Below are 22,793 nucleotides of genomic sequence, written 5' to 3'. Positions count from 1 at the left end.
CCACGTAAGAGTGAAATCATTTGGTATTTGTCTTTCTCCGCCTGGCTTATTTCACTTAGCATAATACCCTCTAGCTCCATCCATGTTGTTGCAAATGGTAGGAATTGTTTTCTTCTTATGGCTGAATAATATTCCATTGTGTATATGTACCACATCTTCTTTATCCAGTCATCTACTGATGGACACTTAGGTTGCTTCCATAGCTTGGCTATTGTAAATAGTGCTGCGATAAACATAGGGGTGCATCTGACTTTTTCAAACTGGGCTGCTGCGTTCTTAGGGTAAATTCCTAGAAGTGGAATTCCTAGGTCAAATGGTATGTCTATTTAGAGCTTTTTGAGAAACCTCCATACTGCTTTCCACAATGGTTGAACCAATTTACATTCCCACCAGCAGTGTAGGAGGGTTCCCCTTTCTCCACAACCTCACCAACATTTGTTGTTGTTTGTCTTTTGGATGGTGGTGACCCTTACTGGTGTGAGGTGATATCTCATTGTGGTTTTAATTTGCATTTCTCTGATGACTAGCGATGTGGAGCATCTCTTCATGTGTCTGTTGGCCTATGTTCCCTTTTTACAGAGGAAATGAACTATCCAGAATTATAAGAGATTAGGGTGCATGAAAGGAGGACTCGATGGAGAATGAAGTAGCCTGTCTTTAATAAAGTTCTCTATTCTGTCGAAGGGGCCCTGTGAAACATTCATTTCTCATTTTTATTGGATTCTTTAGCTGTGGCTCTAAAGATAAAGAAATGGAATAAATTTCTCAAGGTATTTTTAAGTATTTTTTTGAAAATAGAGAAATCTAACCTCCAACTTTTCTTTCTTGAATGTATATCGCCCTCTTGTGGTAATTTGCTTCTTCTGCACTTTTATAGCCACATTTTCTCTTTTAGTTCACTTTATTCTGTACAGCAACTTGCCAAGAATTTTATTCTTACTTGTTCTTACAAAAGGAAGGAACAAAGTCAGGATATTAACATAAAAGACCACATACCCCTAGAATACTGCAGTAAAGGAATAATTCAGGTCACCCTAGGTACATAGTGACTCTCCTGACTTGTTCCCTTATGATTCAATGGAGTTGACAAGGTCCTGACGTTAGTCTTATAGCATATTGGATTACAGTAACACTTTTTGTAAGAAAAACTTACTTTGGAGACTCATTGATGTCATCCATTTCTTACAATTCAGTTTTTGTCCTATAAGAGTTTTTGTTTACAAACTTAGTGGAAGTAGTTGCTTGAATCAGTAAGGTAAATCATCTTTCTATGAAAAATTTATTTTGTTTTGTCCTCCACTGGCACATTACTAAAAAAGAAGATCTATTTGAGAGAAATTTAATTTCTGAGAAGGTAAACCACATTAATAAATACAAATTAAGTCTTTCAACTCTTGGTCCAGACTGACTGGATTACTGGTTTACCTAAATGCTGCCACAATTTATCCATTCATCCATTCAACAAATATCCATTAAGGACTTCCTAGATGCCAGACACTCTGGTAGGGGCTGAGATAAATGAGGTCTTGTATTAGTTCTCTATAGCTATGTAACAAATTGCCTCCCAAATTTAGCACCTTAAAACAGCAAATATTTATAATCTCACACAGTTTCTGTAGGTCAAAAATCTGGGAACAGCTTAGATGGGTGGTTCTGGCTCAGGTTCTCTCACCAGGTGGCAGTTAAGCCATTGACCAGGGAGGGCTGCAGTCATTTGTTCAATGGGGACCTAAGAATCCGCTTCCAAGTTCACACAATGTGACTCATCCATAGAGATGCTCCCAACATGATAGCTGCTTTTCCCCAGGGCAAGTGAGCCAAGAGAGAGAGAATGACCAGCTAATCACAGAAATGACATAGTATCACTCCTGCTGTATTGGACTGGTCACATCAACCATCCCTGGTACAACATGGGAGCAAAGACCAGGAGAGGCAGAAGTCAATGGGACCATTGTGGATGCTGGCTCCCCCAGGTCAATGCCAAGGTGGAATTACGGGTTTACTTTCTGGGAGGAATTCAGGTAAACAAACTCCAGTATGCACACTAAGGAAAGTGGCAAAGGATAATGGGAGCAGGACTCTTTCCAGCCTACTTCCGACTCTGCTTCAGATGTAGCACCTCCCCCGGAGCGCAGTCTCTCAACCCGTCCAGCTGACAGTCACTTGACTAGCCACTGCTCAGGCTGACCAAGGCTGCCTTTTCAACCAGAGTTGTTGGCCTGTTGCTCTATAATATTCATTTCTGGTTCTGCCTCAGGGATTTGTTAACTCTCCTGTCCTCTCTCATAATGCAATTCAAAGTGATCTGGACCATACAGACGTCCTGTAGGACATAACACTGAACCATTACATTGATGACATGCTATAACTCCAGTGGGGGGCGGGGGGCGGGAATCTCCGGGCAAAATACCTTTGAAACCAAAATCAAAGGGAGAAATAAAGTGGGAGAAACCCGTTTATTGTTTACAAGCAGTTGTCCACATCTGCTCACCAGAGTCTCTCACCACCCTGCTGCAGAAGAAGGGGCCCCACCCAACCTCTCAAGTCCAGATGTGCCCTGCTCCTGCTTGTAATTACTTATTGATATGGAGATGTTACTTCTCTCCACCCCTTGGAAACACCTATTGATATGGAGATTACCAAAGCCAGGCCAGAGATTCTGGCAATATTGCAATTTTACCCACACATTAGGACAAACCCAAATTGATTATTATGCTGGAGGCCTTGGTAAATCACATGTACTCCAGGAGGTAAGAGACAAGCCCCATGAAGATTCAGGGATTGACTGCTTCAGTGAAGTTTTTAGAGACCCAGGGTGTCAGGGACATGCCAGAATCTCCCTTCCAAAATAAAATACAAATATTTCGCATCTTGCCTTCTTTCCACAAGAAGGAAGCACGGAGCCATGTAGGGCTCGTTAGGTTCTGGAGGCAGCATTCCACAGCTAAGGTAGTTCCACTGGCCCATTTACCAGATGACATAGAAAGTCATCGGTCTTGGGTGGGGCCAGAGCTGGAATTTCAGCAACTCCATGCCACAATGTAATTAGCTCTGCTGCTGGAGCCAGACAGTGAGGCAGATCTTACGGTGTTAGCAGGGCCAGTGGTGGGAAAAGGTACAGTAGGGAATTTTTGGCAAACTCCCACAGAAGAATCATAATGTAGGCCTTGGGTATTCTGGAGCAGAGCCAAGGCCATGCCATTTTCAGCAGAGAAATACATACCTTCTGAGAAACAGCTCTTGGCCTGTTACTGGGTCCCAGAACACTTGACCTAGGGTCTCTAAGTGACCATATATCCGGAACTGCCCATTTTCAACTGGATTCTGTCAAATCTACTAAGTAATAAAATCAGATAGGTCTAGGAGTAGTCAATTGTAAGACGGAAATGTTATATCCAAGGTCGAGCCCAAGCAGGTCTAAATGGCATGGATAGGCTTCATGGGCAGGTATCCCAGACCCCCATGTCACTCACCAGAGTTGTACCAATGCCCTCTCCCCTGGTTTGCACCTATGCATGCTGGGGCAGTACATGTAACCAGTTGAAAAAGGTGGAAAAGCCCAAAATGGTTTATAAAGCAGTTGGTATGGTATGTGGGTACACACCAAAACTGGACAGGGGCTGCATTATAGCCACATTCAGAAGTGACCCTGAAAGACAGTGGGGAAGGAAAATCATCCCAGCGGATCCAACAGTAAACAGGGGTTTATTATATAATTCTATCTACTTTTGTAAATGTTAAAATTTTTTCCATAATAAAATGTTTTTAAAACCAGGGGAGAAAAATGCAAATGCATGAGATAAAACTCTTTTTTTTTCTTTTCTGGATGTTGTGTCTGCTATGATGGCAGGACCCACTGCAGCCTTCTTGGGATACTTACTGAGAATGGCTTATTGCCATTAAAAAGCAATTCAAAAATCTTCATATATATGCTGTAATGGATCATCCCTTTGTGCCCTAGGTTTATCCTAGATACACCTAATGAACACTCAAGAGACTACAGGACTGCTCTACACTTCCACTGGAGCAAAAGAAGGACAATGGGCCAATAGAATAATTGCTATCTCCCAGGAAATTGGAGATAATCATGCCTGTGCCAGGTAGGACCAGTGGGTAGTGTTACAGAGACCACAGCTCACCAGCCTCCATCTCTGTACCTCCACTTTTACCTCCTCTCCCCCATATTTGTTTCAGTCAGATTTAAACATTACTTATTGTTAAAGTCATGTCAGTAGAACTTTGAAACTATAGAAATTGTCAACAGGTAATGGTGAGAAAGTGTGGTGAAAATCAACCATAATTCTACCTCTCAGAGACAAACCGTTTGGAATATGAAAAATTTATTTCCAGTGCAGAAACTTGGTAGATACCACCTTAACCAAGGTAGTAAAAGTTAACACACCATCATGGGACACACTGACATTGTGTACCTCCTAATATGATGTACTGAGAAGGTCATACTGATTTTGTTTCCTTTGGATATATAACCAGTAATGGGATTGCTGAATCATACAGTAGTTTTATGTTTTATTTTCTGAGGAAACTCCATGCTGTTTTCTACAATGGCTGTCCAAATTATATTCCCACCAAGAGTATACAGGGGTTCCCTTTCTCCACACCTTTGCCAACACTTGTTCTCTTGTCTTTTTTGATGACAGCCATCCCAACAGGTGGAGTCTAGTTTCATTCTTTTGCGTCTGAGTATCCAGTTTCCCCAGTACCTTTTTTCCAAGAGACTTTGCTTTTCCCCATTATGTGTACTTGGAATCATTGTCAAAGATTAGTTGACCATATATACATAGGTTTATTTCTGGGCTGTCTATTCTGTTCCACCGGTCTCTTCATATTTTTTGATGATTTTCTCTTACATTATTTATAGATCTTTTTTCTTATAGATTTGTGAGAGTTATTTATATATTTAGGAAAGTAGGCCTTCATCTCAGATTAAGAGGTATAAAAATATTCCCAGTTCTATATGTTTTTTCTATATGTATGTTTTGCTATGCAGATTTTTAAAAATTATATAGTTGAATTTATCAATCATTTTTCTGAGTGTTCTATTCAGAAAAGACTTCCCTTCTTAAGGGCCTCCCATGATGTCTTCTAGCACTTGTATCTTTCATTTTTTATAGCATACAAATCAATAGCAAAAACCAAATTATCCAAATAAAAAGTTGAATCCGCCTCTAATAAATCTCAGGTGGTTTTTATTTTTTCATTTTATTTTATTTTACTTTTTTTTTCATTCTTGACAATTTTGTATGTTGCTCTTCACCCTCTTTTGGCTTTCCCCCGTGACTCCGCCTCTCCCACCTCCTCCCGGCTTCCCTGTTAAAGGTCACGAGGAGGGTTCTTCTTGAAGCCAGACGGGAAGTTAGGAACCCCCACGGGCCCGGGAAGAAACAGAGGTTCGAGACCTATGGGTCCTTAAGGAGGACGACGGAGCACACCCCTCCTCCGGTGGGCGCCGGAGACGAGCCGCGGCGGAGGCCGCTGGGACACACCCCTGCGGGCACGCGGCACGATTGGCCAGTCGCCGACACCACCGCCCCCCTCTGCTCTTTGATTGGTTTTGATGGAGACGCCCCCGCCACGCTAGGACCTGCGTAAGCTTGGTTTTGACCTGGACGGTGGCCGGCGGAGGACAAGAGGCCTACGAGGCGGAAAGGTTTTTGCCCTGAGTGGGTCTTACCTAGTGTGTCTGCGAGTCCGGAACGGCGGGTCCGCAGGGACATGGCGGCAGTCTCGGCGGTGCCGGTGCTGCTCTTGGCAGAGAGGAACCGGTGGCAGCGAATCCCGTGCCTGCTGCTGCCGCCGAGGTAACGGTGGGCGGATCAGTGTCCGCGGCCTGGGTCGGGATCCGGGAGCACGGAAGGAAAACGCCAGGCTCTTTCGGGGGCTTCTTTCAGTCTTGGCAAAGGGAGAGAGGGGTCCCCACACCCAGCCATTCCTCTTCCCCACATTCACCCTTCGGCGCTTCTGTTTGCATCTGCTTTTTGCATTTTTGAGTAGTGGGAGAGGGGTGGAGCTAGGCCTGCCCTGTCCGTGCTCCGCTCGCCACGGGAGTGAGAATAACCCTGGTACCGCTTAACCGTTAACGTTGTGATTTTCCCGCGTTCCCTGTGTGGGGAGAGTTGTTGTAATCCCGGCTCTAGTGAAGCCCAAAGCCGTCAGCGGCTTGCCCAAGTTAACACAAGTAGTAAGAAATGGAGCCAGGATGCCCTCTAAACTCTTTGGGTTTAGCTGTCCCCCATCTGGTGACAGTTCAGAGGAATACTCTTGGAGCTTTTTCTGATTGTTGGAATGAGTCAAGTTAACGAAAGCAAACTTACCTTCCAGGGGGCTGGGAGGGTTTTTGTCCAAACATTCTTGTATGCAGGTTTGAACAAAGCTATGATATGGCTCACTGAAGCTAACCTGGCTCCAACAGTTTCAAATGTTGAGCTGTAAGATTTAGTGACAATAACTTTGGCAGTGAAGACACCCTCGGAGTTCCAGGTAGCAGACTTCTTTTATCTTCCTTTGCTGCCTTCTCCACCTCTTTGTCTCCCATTCTGGAAAGGCGCTGTAGCTTAGTGCTGAAGGGCAGACTGCTGTCAAAGAGGCGGAGGTTTCACAAAGTGTGTGAGCAACCTGGGCAAGTTACTTAGTATCTCTGTGCTTCAGTTCCCTGACCTAGGAGGAGGTGATAGTATCATCCCTAGTGGAGATAAAGCTAGTCCCTTGGATTGTGCGAATTCAATGAATTAATACACGGAGAGTTTAAACCGAATCTGGTGCACGTGAATCAATCCATAAATGGAGCCTTTGCAGAGTCAACCATTTAGATGAAGGTTCTTGGTTGCTTTTATTTTCCACAAATTATTGTAGTTGTGGGTAGATTTTCAGTTATTTAGTTGTAGGACTAGCCCCAGAACAAAATAAGACAGTTGGTGAAAGCAGTGTTAGTGCTTTTTGCTTTCTCCTAATTTTTCTTTTCTTAAGTTTCCAGGGTTCTTCAGGATTGTCACACAGACTCTTCTCGCCCTTCCCTGTCCTCTTAAATCTCACCTGTTGTGTTGGAACCATTCTCAAGTATCCGTCACCCTGGAAAATTGTTAGAGTTGTTAATGGCATTTTGAATTTAAAATCTTACCAGTTTAGAGAGTGTCTCTATGTCTTATTATGTCATGATTTGCTTAGTAACTCAGAGAAAAGAAATCTAGTGGTGGAATTTTAGAAACATGAATAAACTGGTATACAAGTTGTGCTGAATTAGGATGGAATTATTACATAGAAGCAACTTCTCAACCTTGATTTTTAAAGCCATTGTTTTACGTTGTAGCTTAGATAATGGGGTGGGGATGGAGGGGTGTGGGAAATGGAATAAACCAATCAGAACATTGCTGGGTTAGAGGATTATAGTTAAGTGGTGTGTATGTGGTTGTCTGTCTTCACTAGACAATGGCAGAAGAAAACTTTGGTCATCAGCAGCCTTGAAACTTAAGCAGAGTCTTACACTGGAGCTACCAAGAAGCAGCCATTTTTATAGACACATCTGCCCAAGACAGTCCTTGTGTCTTACGAGAATCCTGTCTGAGGAGTGTGGTGGGAAGATGCTGTGAAATAGAAAATTCCTTTTAAAGATTAGGAAAAATGATCCCCCTTTTTGAAGATCAAGAAAGTGGGGTCAGTTGGGAGAGCAGTGCTACTCCTGAGGAAACCATCTTGCAGAACCCAACTTCCAAAGCTGTGGTCTCCCACCAGCCCTTCTGACTGCATAGGAGGCCGCAGAGTGTGTGATCTACTACAGTGATCCTGCCCCCTGCATCTCTGCCCCAGTGAAATGCTAGTTCTGTTCAGTTATATAGTTACATATATGTAGTATTATGTACACACATGCATAGTTACATAGTATCTAATGTACATTGTGCTTTTTATCCCCTGCTTTGTAAACGATTTAAAATGGTTAGTTCTTCATAACGTTAGTTTGCAAAAAGTTCTCTACAACCGTAGTTTACAAAATCTTCCAGATATGGATGTACATGACTAAGAGGGAATTACTTCAGCAATTTGTTGGTTTCAGTGTATTCTTTTTAGCTAATATGCATTCTGGTTTTTTTTTTTTGGCTCCCAAAGTGAATCTGGCCTGTTCTCTGTCAGCTCTTAATTAAGGTCTCAGGGTTAACTTAGTTGGTATCATGGAACCTAAAATTGCTTAAGATCTTCTTTAGATGAAGTTTTACCTAGTTAACACACCTCAAACAAGTTGTTTAGCTTCTCTGTTTCTCTGTTTCTTATTAATATAAGGACTCAGAGTAAAATTGTGTACTTTTAAAACTGAGAAAGATCTTCAGGGTCACTCATGGTAGTCTCTCATGTGAGGACACCGAAGCCTGAGTTATAAAGCAAAAATTGGTTTTTGAGCAGGTACACAAAATCTTAGATGTTACCATAATTGGTGGCCCTCCGATGCTCAACCCTGCTGCAAAATCTTGGTATTTATTTTTTTCCATAAGGGGACCATAATGAAAAAAAGACTGAGAAACACTGATAAAAAGTGACTTGTCCCAAGGTCGCCAGCAGCTGTCCAGTGTGGGGGCATTCTTTCTGCTGCCCTTGGTCAGCTCCTTCCCTTTACTTTTTTGGGCTTAATTATTCAAACCTGTCTTATCAGAAGGTTGAATTAGTTCAGTATTTTTCAAACTAGTTTGACAAGCATCTTTTATTTAATAAATTGGAACAAAACAAAGTGTCAAAACACTGGGAAAATCTTTCATGAAGTTCTGTTTTGTGTGTGTGCCAAATTGTGAAGTCAAATATAATTTTTCCTTTGGGTTCTAATCCAAAAATTTTGAAAAATGCTGAACTGGATGATCTTGAAGTACCCTGGCTTTCTAATTGTCTCTGACTGTTGTCGTATGCCAGCCTCAGAGCAAGCAGGTTAGGGGATGCGCTCAAGGACATGCAGAGCCGGGGAGTACAGCCTGCACGGTAACTCATGACTTCCAGATTAGCTTCTTTCTGCAGAGAAAGCCTTACTAAGTCACTTTGCAGGCTTTTGGCTTAACTACAGTTGTGTCTGGACTTGGTTTCAAGTTCCACAAAATTTAGATTCTGTAGAAAGATCAGTAACTGATCTTGCTTATCCTGTTTAATTATATTCCATTTGGATTTATTTAACAGGAGATGGACTTGGAAGCAAAGAACCATGAAGTATGCAACAACCACAGGTACTGACAGGCTTTGTCGTTTTATTTGGCTGTGCTTCAGATGATGAACTAAGAAAGGAAATATTTAATTCCTTAATCTGTATACATAATAAAACTAGTTCCCATATACTTTGGAAGTTTGGGATTTTCATGGTAATTTTCTTAATCAGTATTGAGTCATGGTTTTTACCTTTTATGTCAACTCTCTCATGTTGTTGTGTCTAAAATATATAGGACGATAATTGAAAATGTTTTATATTTATGTTGTTATTTCTGTCTGACACTTTTTAGTATACTGAATTGGAGAAGCATAACTATGATGGTCCAAGTCAATGCTTTAAAACAGTTCTCTTGAGTAGCAGACTGGTTTGTTTTTGTTTTTATTTTTTTCAAATGAAATTTTACATGGGATTCCTAATCATCAAAATACAGAAGTGTACCTTCTGGGTGTCGCCTCCTCTCTCCCAGCATGCACACATGCGTACTTCTTCCTGGCAGCCTCTGGGACCTGTGACCATTCAGGCTCTACAGATCCCCACTGAAAAACACTTTAAATATTAGAAAACCTTATTTTTTGAGAAAAATAACTATTATAAACTGTTAAAGAATATTGACTCCACGTGTGGCATAATGGCGGAAGTGCATTGTATATGTTAACACAAGAGCAACGCAGAAGCCAGTGGACAGTGTGGTGTTCATCTGCATGGCCAAAGAACCACACATCCCTGTGCACGGACAGGTAGAGGCAGTGGGACAGGGACTAAGAGCTCAAATTCTGGAGTGAAGCTAACCTTGGTTCAAATCCTGGATCCACCATTTCTTTCAGCTGTGTAATTTCAAGAAAGTAACATCTTTCTCAATCTTAATTTCCTGATCTTTAAAATTGATCTTTAAAATAGTAACAGTATCTATTTCATAGGATTATTGTGAAGATTGAAGTCCAGATTATCTTCAGCACAGGACCTGGGGCATAGAAAGTACTTATTAAAGATTAGTTACTAACTGTGATGTGCCTTTTTTTAGCTATTGTAATTTGATCTTTGGCATAACAAAGCATCTTTTAATTTTATTTAGGTTGACAAAGGTGAATAATTTCAAGTTTGTTAATAAGGGTATCTTGAATTTTAGTGAAGAGAAAAGAAGTGCACTGTATGTTAGTTAAAATGGCTATTTTAGGCTCCCTATACTAATTTTACCCAAAGTAAAGTCTATTGACTGGTTAATATCATAGAATAGTTTTTTCACATTCTCATTCCATGCTCCCCTGTAACATTTGCATATGATTTTCATGGTGTTTTGAACAGGTCGAAACATTACCAAGGTCCTCATTGCAAACAGAGGAGAAATTGCCTGCAGGGTGATGCGAACAGCCAAAAAAATGGGTATACAGTCGGTGGCTGTTTATAGTGAGGCCGACAGGAATTCCATGCATGTAGAGATGGTATGTTGTTAAAACTAGAAGTCAAATTTTGTAAATTTTCGTATTTGTTTATTGTGTCAGTATTTTCTTTCTTTATGTTGATAGTTTATGCTTGCTAGTGTTAACAGTGTTTAAGGAGATAAAACTGCTCACAAATAATTCCTCTTGGGAACATTTTCCAAACAAAACCAGTAGGACTACATAGTGTGCTTGGTGGTATAGTTGACTTACAGGCAAGATTCTATGTCATGAATGATTGGTTGAAACAGTTCGCAGAATGTGGCAGATCTACAGATCACACTTCTTGTGGTGCATGCTCAAGTCCCCAGTGTATAGGAGAAGGGTTGAGGTTCTAGTCCTAGCAACTACTTCTTACTGGCCAAGGGATCTTAGACAAGTCTAAGCTGAGCTTTGGCTTATAAAAGGACCCTATTCTCTTGAGGATTGTAAATGTTTTCAGTCGTTGTTAGCTATTGTCCACCAGACAGAACCCAACTATGGGTGGATTAAACCTTTTTGGCTTTCTTGATGCCAGTAAGACTTGAGTGCCGATGTAAATTCATGGTGACAAGCTTCATTTGGGCTTTCAGCACCACCAGCAGGCCCATGTGGCTCTCTAGCCCCTTTCTTGTCCCATTCTGTGCAGTAACTATCGCAGACTTGCTCCATTCCAACCTCTTATTCCTGTTTTCAGCTGGATGGTCTTGATTCACAGAAGAAATAAAATTGAGTTTCCTACCACAGAAGCTGGTCCCTGCATCTGCCCTGATCTTCCCACCCAAGGCCAGTGTCTTCCTATGCTCTGGAGTCCTTTTCCTTGTGGCTTTTTAAGAATCTTCCACTTTTTTCTTTTCTCACTGTATATTCTCACTCTAGGTCATTTCATCTACTCCTGTGGCTCTGCTAAACATTTCCAATTTCTTTTTCTAACCCAGATTTTCTTTTGAACATGATACATGTACATCCAATTGCCCACTCAACATCTTCACCTGGATGTGTCACAGGTGCTCAACTAATGTATTCAGAATTGAATTCACGACCTTTCACCCTTACTGGTCCTGCTTTTTTTGCTGACTTACCTAACCCAGTAGATGGCAACACCACTGCTGGTAAAACTAATATGCCGAGATCTGGGCATCTCTGAACATCTCCTTTCTTCCTGCCAACTCTATACCCATCTGCCTCCCCCATCTAGACAGTCACCAAGTACTCTGAATTCTGCTTCCCAAACATTTCTTTCCAGTCCTCTACCACCTGTACCTTAAGTCAAAGCCACTGTCATCTTTGCCTGTCAGCTGTGGTAGCCTCCCTCAGTGGTGTCCCCACTTCCACTTTTGATCCCCTCCCACAATGTTCTGTACAGTTCAGCCAGACTGATACAATCAGTTTTTTTCATACTACCCTCTGCTATAAATGCTTTAAACCTTTCCATCATCTACCAGATTAGCAATAATTTTTAAAATGGATACTATTCAGTGTTGATTAATGTGGTTAGAAATTACTGTGTTGATGGAAATGTATATTGGTGACACCATTTCAAAGAATGATGAACCAGGAGCTATTAAAGTGTCATGTCCTTCACTTAACTCTGCAAACATTCTTCTACATCTCTCTCCAGAGACTGTTCACATGTATGTGCACAGAGAGGCAAGTACAAGAATGCTGCAGGCGTCCAGTTTGGGGCCATTACAATCTAGATGTCTGTTAAGAGGCAGATGATTAAATGAACTATGGTACCTCCATTTGGACCATTACACAAATGAGGTGGATATTTGTGTACTTGCAAGGAAATAGCTCCCAAAACGTACTGTGAATGAGAAAGCAGTTGCAGAAGACTGCTATATAGCTAGATCCTGTTTGTGTAAACACAGAAGCTAGAACTATTTGTGTCTATATACATATATACAAATAAATATGAACATGGATGTGGAAAAACATGTCCCAAATTGATCATAGTGGTTATATCTGGAAAAGGTTTGGAATGAGTGGAATGGTTGGTGCCAAAGGGCTTCTTGGCCTTTGTGTTATTGTCATATTTTTTAGAATGACACTGGATTTGTGTTTTTTGGGACTAAATTTTTCTTTAAACTTAAAAAAAATCCCATTATGTGGGTTCCCTTAGGAGAAAAATCCAAAACTTTAATGTCCCACAAGGCCCCCTGAGATCCATGCTTCCCTGTCTGTGTGGCCACATCTCTGGGCCCTGTACCCATGCTTACTGTCCACCAGCCATACAAACCTCCTTCAGTCCCTCAAGTGGGCCAAGGTCTTCCACCTCAGAACCTTCATATATGTTGTGTTCTCTGCCTGGGAAGAGTGCCCCCCTCTCCATTCCTGTTGCCAATCCCACACCCTCTACCCGTGTGCCTGGCCAAGTCCTGATAGTCATGGAGGAGTCCCCTGGCCCTCCCCATGGGCCTTCCCCCTCCTCTCAGGCCTGGCAAGTCTCGCTTCTACCTGCTTGTGTCCTTCATGGCCATATCATAGTTGTCATTAAGTATGTGAATGCATGTTTGATGTCTATCCATTTCTGCGGGGATGTTTGTCTTGTCTACTGATGTACAGGCAGCTCCCACCGCAAAGTGTGGCACAAAGTAGGTATTCAGTGAGTCTTTGATGATTGAATGATATTTTCTATCTGGTCTGCTTCAAGGGGTGCTGTGATCACGTGAAAGTCTTAAGAGACCATGTAAAATAGTCCATAAATGTGTGGAAGGAACATTGTCATCAGACTCTATACTTATTAAAGTATACAAATTTTAGTAAACTTTGTAATTTTATTTTTTATAATATACATCTGTTGTATATTTTGTCTGTCAAATTGTACATTTTTGGCATTAAATACATTTAAGGTTATCATTGCTAATAATAGTACTGTGACTAGTGCCTGTTGCTTTCTATCCTGAGGACTAATTTCACTCTAGTATATGGTCTATACAAAAATTCAAGTTTTGGCATCCTCTTCATGCAGAAGATTCCAGACTGGCTGCCAATAACATAGATGTGAGCTGGTGCCTCTGTTGCTCAGGCCTTCCGTTGCTTTGGCAGAGCCAGCATTTTCCTTGGTGATTAAAATGACCCTGAAGCAGCTCTGTATAGTGTGCTGGCGTGTACTCACTGTGTGGACTTGTAAGCGTGCACCGTTCCCCACACAGGCAGATGAAGCATACTTCATCGGCCCTGCCCCCTCACAGCAGAGCTACCTCCACATGGAGAAGATCATCCAAGCGGCCAAGATCTCCGCTGCACAGGTAAGAGTCGTGAAGGGAGTCACCCCTCAGGAGGAGTAAGTTTTGTGCAATTTATACAGAATTACGTATTACTTACAGTCATGGTCCTGTTTTTAGCCATTCCCAGGATTTTTATATTTGATGGTTGATTGTCATTGTAAACTAGGAATGTCCCTTCTCATTCCTCAGCCACTCTACCTTCTTACTGAAGCCTGTGCACTTTAGATCTTTTGGGAATTAGGCAGAGGGAGGGTCTAAATTATACATTAAAATTACGAGGAAATTCAGCCTGTCTACCTTCAAAACTAGACCTAGGAGCATTAGCTCCTTTGGGGGAAGTAGATGGTGCTAATCCAGAAACAAGAAAGGAATCTTTTCCGTCCTGCCCTCCCAGTTGCACTCTAGGTCCCCATTCCCTAGCTTTTCAATGTCTCAGGCTCAGAATGTTGATGTTATCACATCTCTCCTTCATCCTTCAAAGTAAAACAGGAGCGAGTACAGCTGAATCTTTCTTTGAAATGTCTCCAGAAGCAGTTCTTTTGGTCACGTTGCCAGACTTTACAGTCTCTTATCTGAACTCCTGATTCTCAGCTGGTTTCCCTACTTCTGATTCCCTTTTCCATCCAGTGAGTTCTCCATGCTGCTAGAGAGCGTTTCTTAAACAATAGTCATTATTATCCCCTATTCTTATTTTTCTGAATAACCTCACCCCTTTCTCAGCCTATTCCCCAGTGAGTAAATCTTGCATTGTTGCAAAATAAAGTTCGTACTCTTTAGCCTAGCAATTAAAAGAGTTTCCAGTATTTGTCAAACAAAGCATATTTCCCAGTGCTGGTCCTTTATTATAGCTACCATGAACTTTTCTCCATCTCCTCTACATACCATGCCTATTTCTTCTTCTAAGCATTTGCTGATACTATTCCACCAGCTCGAGTGCTCTTTTCTGCCTTCTCATTCATGTTTTATTCTGTCAGCAAGCCCTAATTGGTCTCCTGTTTTGTGCCAGCTTCTAAGCATGAATGCAGCAATAAATAAGACACACGGTTTTTACCTTGTGAAACTACACTCTGGTAGGTGAGGTAGATCATAAGTATTTGAACAAGTAAAGAAATAATACAAGTAAGAATGTCGTAAGTGGAGAAGAAAGTAAAGGAAGATAAGGGGATAACGACTGGTTAGGAGGTCAGTGGAGGCCTCTCTGAAGAGGTGACAATGGAACAGAGACCTAGCTAATGAGACGGTACCAGGAGGAAGGTTCAGGCAAATGGGATTGCCAAGACTCTGAGAAAAAAATAAGGTTGGTGGTCAAGGAACAAAGTTCTTCAGTGTGAATGGAGTGAAGGCAGTGGAGGGCCATATCATTTAGAATCCAGTCTATAAAACTGAAATTCCATTTGCTATTTCAACAGAGAAAATTTATTTATTTATTTATTTATTTCAAAATTTTTTAATACTTATTTTTATTAAGGTATGATTGATATACACTCTTATGAAGGTTTCACATGAAAAACAATGTGGTTACTACATTTACCCATATTATCAAGTCCCCCCCCATACCCCAATGCAGTCACTGTCCATCAGTGTAGTAAGATGCCACAGATTCACTATGTGCCTTCTCTGTGCTACACTATTCTCTGCATGATCCCCCGCACCATGTGTAGTAAACATAATACCCCTTAATCCCCTTCTCCCCGTCCCTACCCGTCCTCCCACACCCCTCCCCTTTGGTAACCACTAGTTCATTCTTGGAGTCTCCGAGTCTGCTGCTATTTTGTTCCTTCAGTTTTGCTTCATTGTTATACTCCACAAATGAGGGAAATCATTTGGCATTTGTCTTTCTCTGCCTGGCTTATTTCTTTTTTTTTTTTTTTTTTTTTTAATAATTATTTTTTATTGAAGGGTAGTTGACATACAGTATTACATTACATGAGTTTCAAGTGTACAACACAGTGGTAGAACATTTATATACATAATTCTAGGTTCCAGCTATCACCCTACCAAGCTGTTACAATATCTTGACTATATTCCTTATGCTATACATTACATCCCGGTTACTAATTTATTTTACCATTGGAAGTCTGTCCCTTTTTTTTTTTTTTTTTTTTTTTTTTTGTGAGGGCATCTCTCATATTTATTGATCAAATGGTTGTTAACGACAATAAAATTCTGTATAGGGGAGTCAATGCTCAATGCACAATCATTATTCCACCCCAAGCCTAACTTTTGTCAGGCATAACAAACATAGTTTTTACATGTAGAAGCATTTTACATGTCAGGCATAACAAACAAGTTTTTACATGTAGAACAAATTCTTACATAATGAATAAGTTACATAGTGAACAGTACAAGGGCAGTCATCACAGAAACTTTCGGTTTTGCTCATGCATTATGAACTATAAACAGTTCAAATATGAATACTCATTTGGTTTTTATACTTGATTTATATGTGGATACCACATTTCTCTCTTTATTATTATTATTTTTAATAAAATGCTGAAGTGGTAGGTAGATACAAGATAAAGGTAGAAAACATAGTTTAGTGTTGTAAGAGAGCACATGTAGATGATCAGGTGTGTGCCTGTAGACTATGTGTTAATCCAAGCTAGACCAGGGCAGTAAAACATCCACGTATGCAGAAGATTTCTCTCAGAACGGGGGGGTGAGGTTCTAAGCCTCACCTCTGTTGATCCCCAATTTCTCACCTGATGGCCCCCCTGCGACTGTGCCTGTCTTAGGTTGTTCCTCCCTTGAGGAATCTTACCCGTCTCTGGCTAACCAGTCATCTTCCGGGGCCATACAGGGAAATGTGAAGTTGGTAAGTGAGAGAGAAGCCTTATTGTTTGAAAAAGTTAGCTTTTTACTTCTTTGCATATTTATGCCCTGTGGCTTCTATGCCCAGCATTTGTCTTGAGGTATCTTTACCACTTGGAAGAATTATGATACTCGGTAAATTTGATATGAGGCACGAATTCTATTTAAGGGTTGTAATTAGGAAGGAAGAAGAAAACCTATAGAAGTAGCATCTGCCTGGCTTATTTCACTGAGCATAATGTCTTCCAGCTCCATCCATGTGGTTGCAAATGGTAGAATCTGTTTCTTTCTTACTGCCAAATAGTATTCCATTGTGCATATGAACCACATCTTCTTTATCCATTCATCTACTGACAGACACTTGGGTTGCTTCCATATCTTGGCTATTGTAAAAAGTGCTGCGATAAACATAGAGGTGCATATGTCTTTTTGAATCTGAGAAGTTGTATTCTTTGGGTGAATTCCAAGGAGTGGGATTCCCAGGTCAAATGGTATTTGTATTTTTAGTTTTTTGAGGAACCTCCATATTGCTTTCCACAATGGTTGAAGTAGCTTACATTCCCACCAGCAGTGTAGGAGGGTTCCCCTTTCTCTGCATTCTTGCCAGCATTTGTTGTTCTTAGTTTTTTCCATGCTGGCCATCCTAACTGGTGTGAGGTGATATCTCATTGTGGTTTTAATTTGCATTTCCCTCAACAGAGGAAATTTAACTTAGGAATTAGTTCTACCAGTGTTAGAGGGCTAAAAGAGGAAAAAGAGTATGTTGAAGTTACCTCATGGAAAAAACTACAGAAATGACAACTACCCCATGCGCTGGGGAAGAGGCTGGAGGAAGGGCCTTCCAGCTGGTGCTCAGGTCTCTGGAGAGGCCTCCCTGGCTGCCAGGGGCATAACAAGGCTGGTTCTGGGAGTTTCAAAAGAGGCGAAAGACCAACTCCTGCTGCCCAGAGTGGAACAGGAAAGCTTCCTGTTGCCCAGTTTCCCACAGTGACCCCTGCTGACAGATCCTAACAGGAAGCCCACTGGCAAAAAGGTAATGTGTGGAGCCCCCTCACCAAGCACAGTGTGGGAGGCTGGGTTTGGAGCTGGAAGAATGCAGGAAGAACGAGTAGGAGATGGTGAAGCTGAAAGAGGGAGAGGCAGCATCATGTAGGGCATTACAGGCTTGGTGAGGAGTCTGCATTTCAATCCCAGAAGCTAGTGGAGGATTTTAAGCAGAGGAGTGCAGTGATCTGATTTATACTTTAGTAAGATCAGTGTGGCTGCTGGTGGGCATAGACCAGAGGAATGGGTGGCAGAGTGGGGCAGAATAGTTAGGAGTTAATTAACAGTAGTTTTGTCCTTCACGGCCACCTGAATTTCTGCCTCCTTTAAATTCTTTCGTGTCTCTTCTAGTCACATTGACAGCTCCCTTCTCCTTTCTCATTTGATTTCCTGTAGCAGTCATTTTCATACTTAACTAGCTATCCTCTTGTTTAACAATTTAATGCATATCTTGGCTCTTCCTCAACTCCACAGTGCTCTTCTTAAGACCCTATATCTGAGACTTAATGTTCTACACTTCCTAGCAGCCCAAAGAGCTGGGACACAGAAGGTCATTAATGAATATATGTGGTTGTTGTGTATTTATGTCTTCCTACATCAGTGTTTTCTTCTTTAAAATCAGAGTTCCTGAACTGGGTAATTTAGGCATTAATTTATACACACAGGTATTTAAAATATGCTTGTTCCTAAAGCTTTTTATTTTTGACTTCAATAGACCCTTAAGAGGGTAAGGAGATATAATAATACATGGACTTTATATATTTCCTTAGGAATCCAGGCACTTTAACATAAATACCACCTTATGTATTTATCATGTGTTTGAGCATACATGACACACAGTATTATTACCCCCATTTTACAGCTGTAAAATTGAATGCACAGAAAGTTACATGATACCCCAAATTGTCTAGTCTTATGACTCAAAGTGTGGTTCTTGGTATCATTTGGAAGCTTTGTGGAAATGCAGAGTGTTGAGTCACAACCCAAACCCACTGTAACTTACATTTTTATGCATAATTTACATTTTTATCAAGATCCCTTGGAACTTTGAAAGCAGAATTTGTCTCATCATTCAAAGAGAAAAGGATTAAACAGGAGAGTCTCCTGACTCCCAGCCCCATTCCCTGTATTTAGGGGATAAGCAGGGAACTGTGTTGCCCTGTATTTGGGGGCTATGCAGGGAATGGGGGAATAACTGCTAATAGGCATGGAGTTTCTTTTTGAGGTAATGAAAACTTACAGCATTAGATCTTTTTTAGGGTCTTAGGTTATGGTGGTGATTGCACAACTCTGCAAATATATTGAAAATCATTGGATTGGGAAAGTTTATGGTATATGAACTCTATGTGGACTGAGATGTTTTTAAAATATAATACAAGTGTTCACCCATTGGAATGGCTAAAATTAAAAAGACAGATAATAGCAGGTGTTGGCCTGGATAAGAAAAAAAACAGAACCATCATGCATTGCTGGTGGACATGGAAAATAGTACAGCCTCTTTAGAAAACTGGCTGGTTTTTAAAAAGTTAAACTTATACTTAATGTATTTTGACCCAACGGTTGCAGTCCTGGGTATTTACATGAAAAATACATCCACACAGATTTATACATGAATGTTTTTTTTTTTTTCTTTTAGAATTTTTTTTTTTTTTTTTTAATAATTATTTTTTATTGAAGGGTAGTTGACACACAGTATTACATTACATGAGTTTCAAGTGTACAACACAGTGGTAGAACATTTATATACATAATTCTAGGTTCCAGCTATCACCCTACCAGGCTGTTACAATATCTTGACTATATTCCTTATGCTATACATTACATCCCGGTTACTAATTTATTTTACCATTGGAAGTCTGTCCTTTTTTTTTTTTTTTTTTTTTTTTTTGTGAGGGCATCTCTCATATTTATTGATCAAATGGTTGTTAACGACAATAAAATTCTGTATAGGGAAGTCAATGCTCAATGCACAATCATTATTCCACCCCAAGCCTAACTTTTGTCAGTCTCCAATCTTCTGAGGCATAACAAACAAGTTTTTACATGTAGAACAAATTCTTACATAATGAATAAGTTACATAGTGAACAGTACAAGGGCAGTCATCACAGAAACTTTCGGTTTTGCTCATGCATTATGAACTATAAACAGTCAGTTCAAATATGAATACTGATTTGGTTTTTATACTTGATTTATATGTGGATACCACATTTCTCTCTTTATTATTATTATTTTTAATAAAATGCTGAAGTGGTAGGTAGATACAAGATAAAGGTAGAAAACATAGTTTAGTGTTGTGTGAGAGCACATGTAGATGATCAGGTGTGTGCCTGTAGACTATGTGTTAATCCAAGCTAGACCAGGGCAATAAAACATCCACGTATGCAGAAGATTTCTCTCAGAACGGGGGGGTGAGGTTCTAAGCCTCACCTCTGTTGATCCCCAATTTCTCACCTGATGGCCCCCCTGCGACTGTGCCTGTCTTAGGTTGTTCCTCCCTTGAGGAATCTTACCCGTCTCTGGCTAACCAGTCATCTTCCGGGGCCATACAGGGAAATGTGAAGTTGGTAAGTGAGAGAGAAGCCTTATTGTTTGAAAAAGTTAGCTTTTTACTTCTTTGCATATTTATGCCCTGTGGCTTCTATGCCCAGCATTTGTCTTGAGGTATCTTTACCACTTGGAAGAATTATGATACTCGGTAAATTTGATATGAGGCACGAATTCTATTTAAGGGTTGTAATTAGGAAGGAAGAAGAAAAGCTATAGAAGTAGCAGGCGGAAGAAAACATGGGAAGATTGATTATTTCTTTGATATATCTTCTTGTAGAGTAACTTCAGCATGTATAGGTTTTAAGCTACTACTTAAATTGCACACACACATTAACATAATAGGAGTATAGTTACATAACCAAAGCATATCTGTAATTACCAGCCCTCTGCAGTGAAACCAAGAAAACCAGTTAGGCACCTTAGGCATTTGTGAAAACTTATCTATGATATGGTGGATATTGTCCAAATGAACTTGAACAGTCTGAGAGAAATCAGACAAATTAAAACAACCCATTCCTGGGGACTGTTCACATGCCATATGTTCTTTTAACAATAAATAGTTTGTAGTTGTAAGACTTTGGAGCGCTACAATTTGCACTTCTCCAAATTCTTGGTTGAGTTCCAACAGTATAGATCCAGTCCAATTTTGTTGTTTTACTGTATGCACAGGCCAGCTTAGATATCTCCTTCCTCATTCCCATGGCAGGTCCAGGAACTGGTGGGATGAGTGCATCTACAGCTGTAGCAGTGCGTGGATCTTTATTGGGGTTTTTTGATGATCATCTTCTGGCATGAGTCTTCCAGAGGGTGCAGATGTTGGAAGTTCTTTTTCATATCATATCTTAGTTCATTTTCGGGGTAGCCCAATTAGGCTTTGATCCTCTGTATAAACACAAACAGACCCTTTGCCTACACTTTTATATGCCCTTTATACCCTTGTATAGAACTCGTTGGAGGTTACCACACAGGAACTGCCTTTTTTTTTTTTTTGCTATCACTAATCTACACTTACATGACGAATATTATGTTTACTAGGCTCTCCCCTATACCAGGTCTCCCCTATAAACCCCTTTACAGTCACTGTCCATCAGCATAGCAAAATGTTGTAGAATCACTACTTGCCTTCTCTGTGTTGTACAGCCCTCCCTTTTCTCCTACCCCCCCATGCATGTTAATCTTAATAACCCCCTACTTCTCCCCCCCTTATCCCTCCCTACCCACCCATCCTCCCCAGTCCCTTTCCCTTTGGTACCTGTTAGTCCATTCTTGAGTTCTGTGATTCTGCTGCTGTTTTGTTCCTTCAGTTTTTCCTTTGTTCTTATATTCCACAGATAAGTGAAATCATTTGGTATTTCTCTTTCTCCGCTTGGCTTGTTTCACTGAGCATAATACCCTCCAGCTCCATCCATGTTGCTGCAAATGCTTGGATTTGCCCTTTTCTTATAGCTGAGTAGTATTCCATTGTGTATATGTACCACATCTTCTTTATCCATTCATCTATTGATGGACATTTAGGTTGCTTCCAATTCTTGGCTATTGTAAATAGTGCTGCGATAAACATAGGGGTGCATCTGTCTTTCTCAAACTTGATTGCTGCATTCTTAGGGTAAATTCCTAGGAGTGCAATTCCTGGGTCAAATGGTAAGTCTGTTTTGAGCATTTTGATGTACCTCCATACTGCTTTCCACAATGGTTGAACTAACTTACATTCCCACCAGCAGTGTAGGAGGGTTCCCCTTTCTCCACAGCCTCGCCAACATTTGTTGTTGTTTGTCTTTTGGATGGCAGCCATCCTTACTGGTGTGAGGTGATACCTCATTGTAGTTTTAATTTGCATTTCTCTGATAATTAGCGATGTGGAGCATCTTTTCATGTGTCTGTTGGCCATCTGTATTTCTTTTTTGGAGAACTGTCTGTTCAGTTCCTCTGCCCATTTTTTAATTGGGTTATTTGTTTTTTGTTTGTTGAGGCGTGAGAGCTCCTTATATATTCTGGACGTCAAGCCTTTATCAGATGTGTCATTTTCAAATATATTCTCCCATACTGTAGGGATCCTTCTTGTTCTATTGATGGTGTCTTTTGCTGTACAGAAGCTTTTCAGCTTAATATAGTCCCACTTACTCATTTTTGCTGTTGTTTTCCTTGCCCGGGGAGATATGTTCAAGAAGAGGTCACTCATGTTTATGTCTAAGAGGTTTTCGCCTATGTATTCTTCCAGGAGTTTAATGGTTTCATGGCTTACATTCAGGTCTTTGATCCATTTTGAGTTTACTTTTGTATATGGGGTTAGACAATGGTCCAGTTTCATTCTCCTACATGTAGCTGTCCAGTTTTGCCAGCACCACCTGTTGAAGAGACTGTCATTTCGCCATTGTATGTCCATGGCTCCTTTATCAAATATTAATTGACCATATATGTCTGGGTTAATGTCTGGATTCTCTAGTCTGTTCCATTGGTCTGTGGCTCTGCTCTTGTGCCAGTACCAAATTGTCTTGATTACTATGGCTTTATAGTAGAGCTTGAAGTTGGGGAGTGAGATCCCCCCTACT

General features: G+C 40.8%; 2 protein-coding genes across 6 annotated transcripts in view; both read left to right on the top strand.

The window, feature by feature from the left end:
• LAMP3 (lysosomal associated membrane protein 3) overlaps nt 1-5,199 on the top strand; it is a 36,291-nt gene extending 31,092 nt beyond the window's left edge. The window contains exon 6 of one of the 2 annotated variants that reach the window (XM_036926700.2): nt 3,962-5,199. In XM_036926700.2, the coding sequence (XP_036782595.2) occupies nt 3,962-3,972 (11 nt within the window). In that variant the 3' untranslated portion in view covers nt 3,973-5,199. The other variant, XM_036926699.2, reaches the window with a different exon arrangement.
• Nucleotides 5,200-5,623: 424 nt separating this feature from the next.
• Nucleotides 5,624-22,793, top strand: part of MCCC1 (methylcrotonyl-CoA carboxylase subunit 1) — a 70,269-nt gene continuing 53,099 nt past the window's right edge. For 2 of the 4 annotated variants that reach the window (XR_005032927.2, XR_008997047.1), the window contains exons 1-4: nt 5,624-5,819; nt 9,166-9,212; nt 10,496-10,632; nt 13,767-13,862. Coding sequence is in view for 2 of the 4 variants with exons in the window: in XM_036926695.2 (XP_036782590.2) it covers nt 5,734-5,819; nt 9,166-9,212; nt 10,496-10,632; nt 13,767-13,862 (366 nt within the window). In the remaining 2 variants the exon portion in view is untranslated. Of the gene's footprint in view, nt 5,820-9,165; nt 9,213-10,495; nt 10,633-13,766; nt 13,863-22,793 lie in introns of those variants that run through there. The other 2 variants (XM_036926695.2, XM_036926696.2) reach the window with 2 other exon arrangements.

The sequence above is a fragment of the Manis pentadactyla genome, chromosome 1, assembly GCF_030020395.1.
Source record: "Manis pentadactyla isolate mManPen7 chromosome 1, mManPen7.hap1, whole genome shotgun sequence".
Lineage (NCBI taxonomy): Eukaryota > Metazoa > Chordata > Mammalia > Pholidota > Manidae > Manis > Manis pentadactyla.
This window is presented reverse-complemented; position numbering and strand designations above follow the sequence as displayed.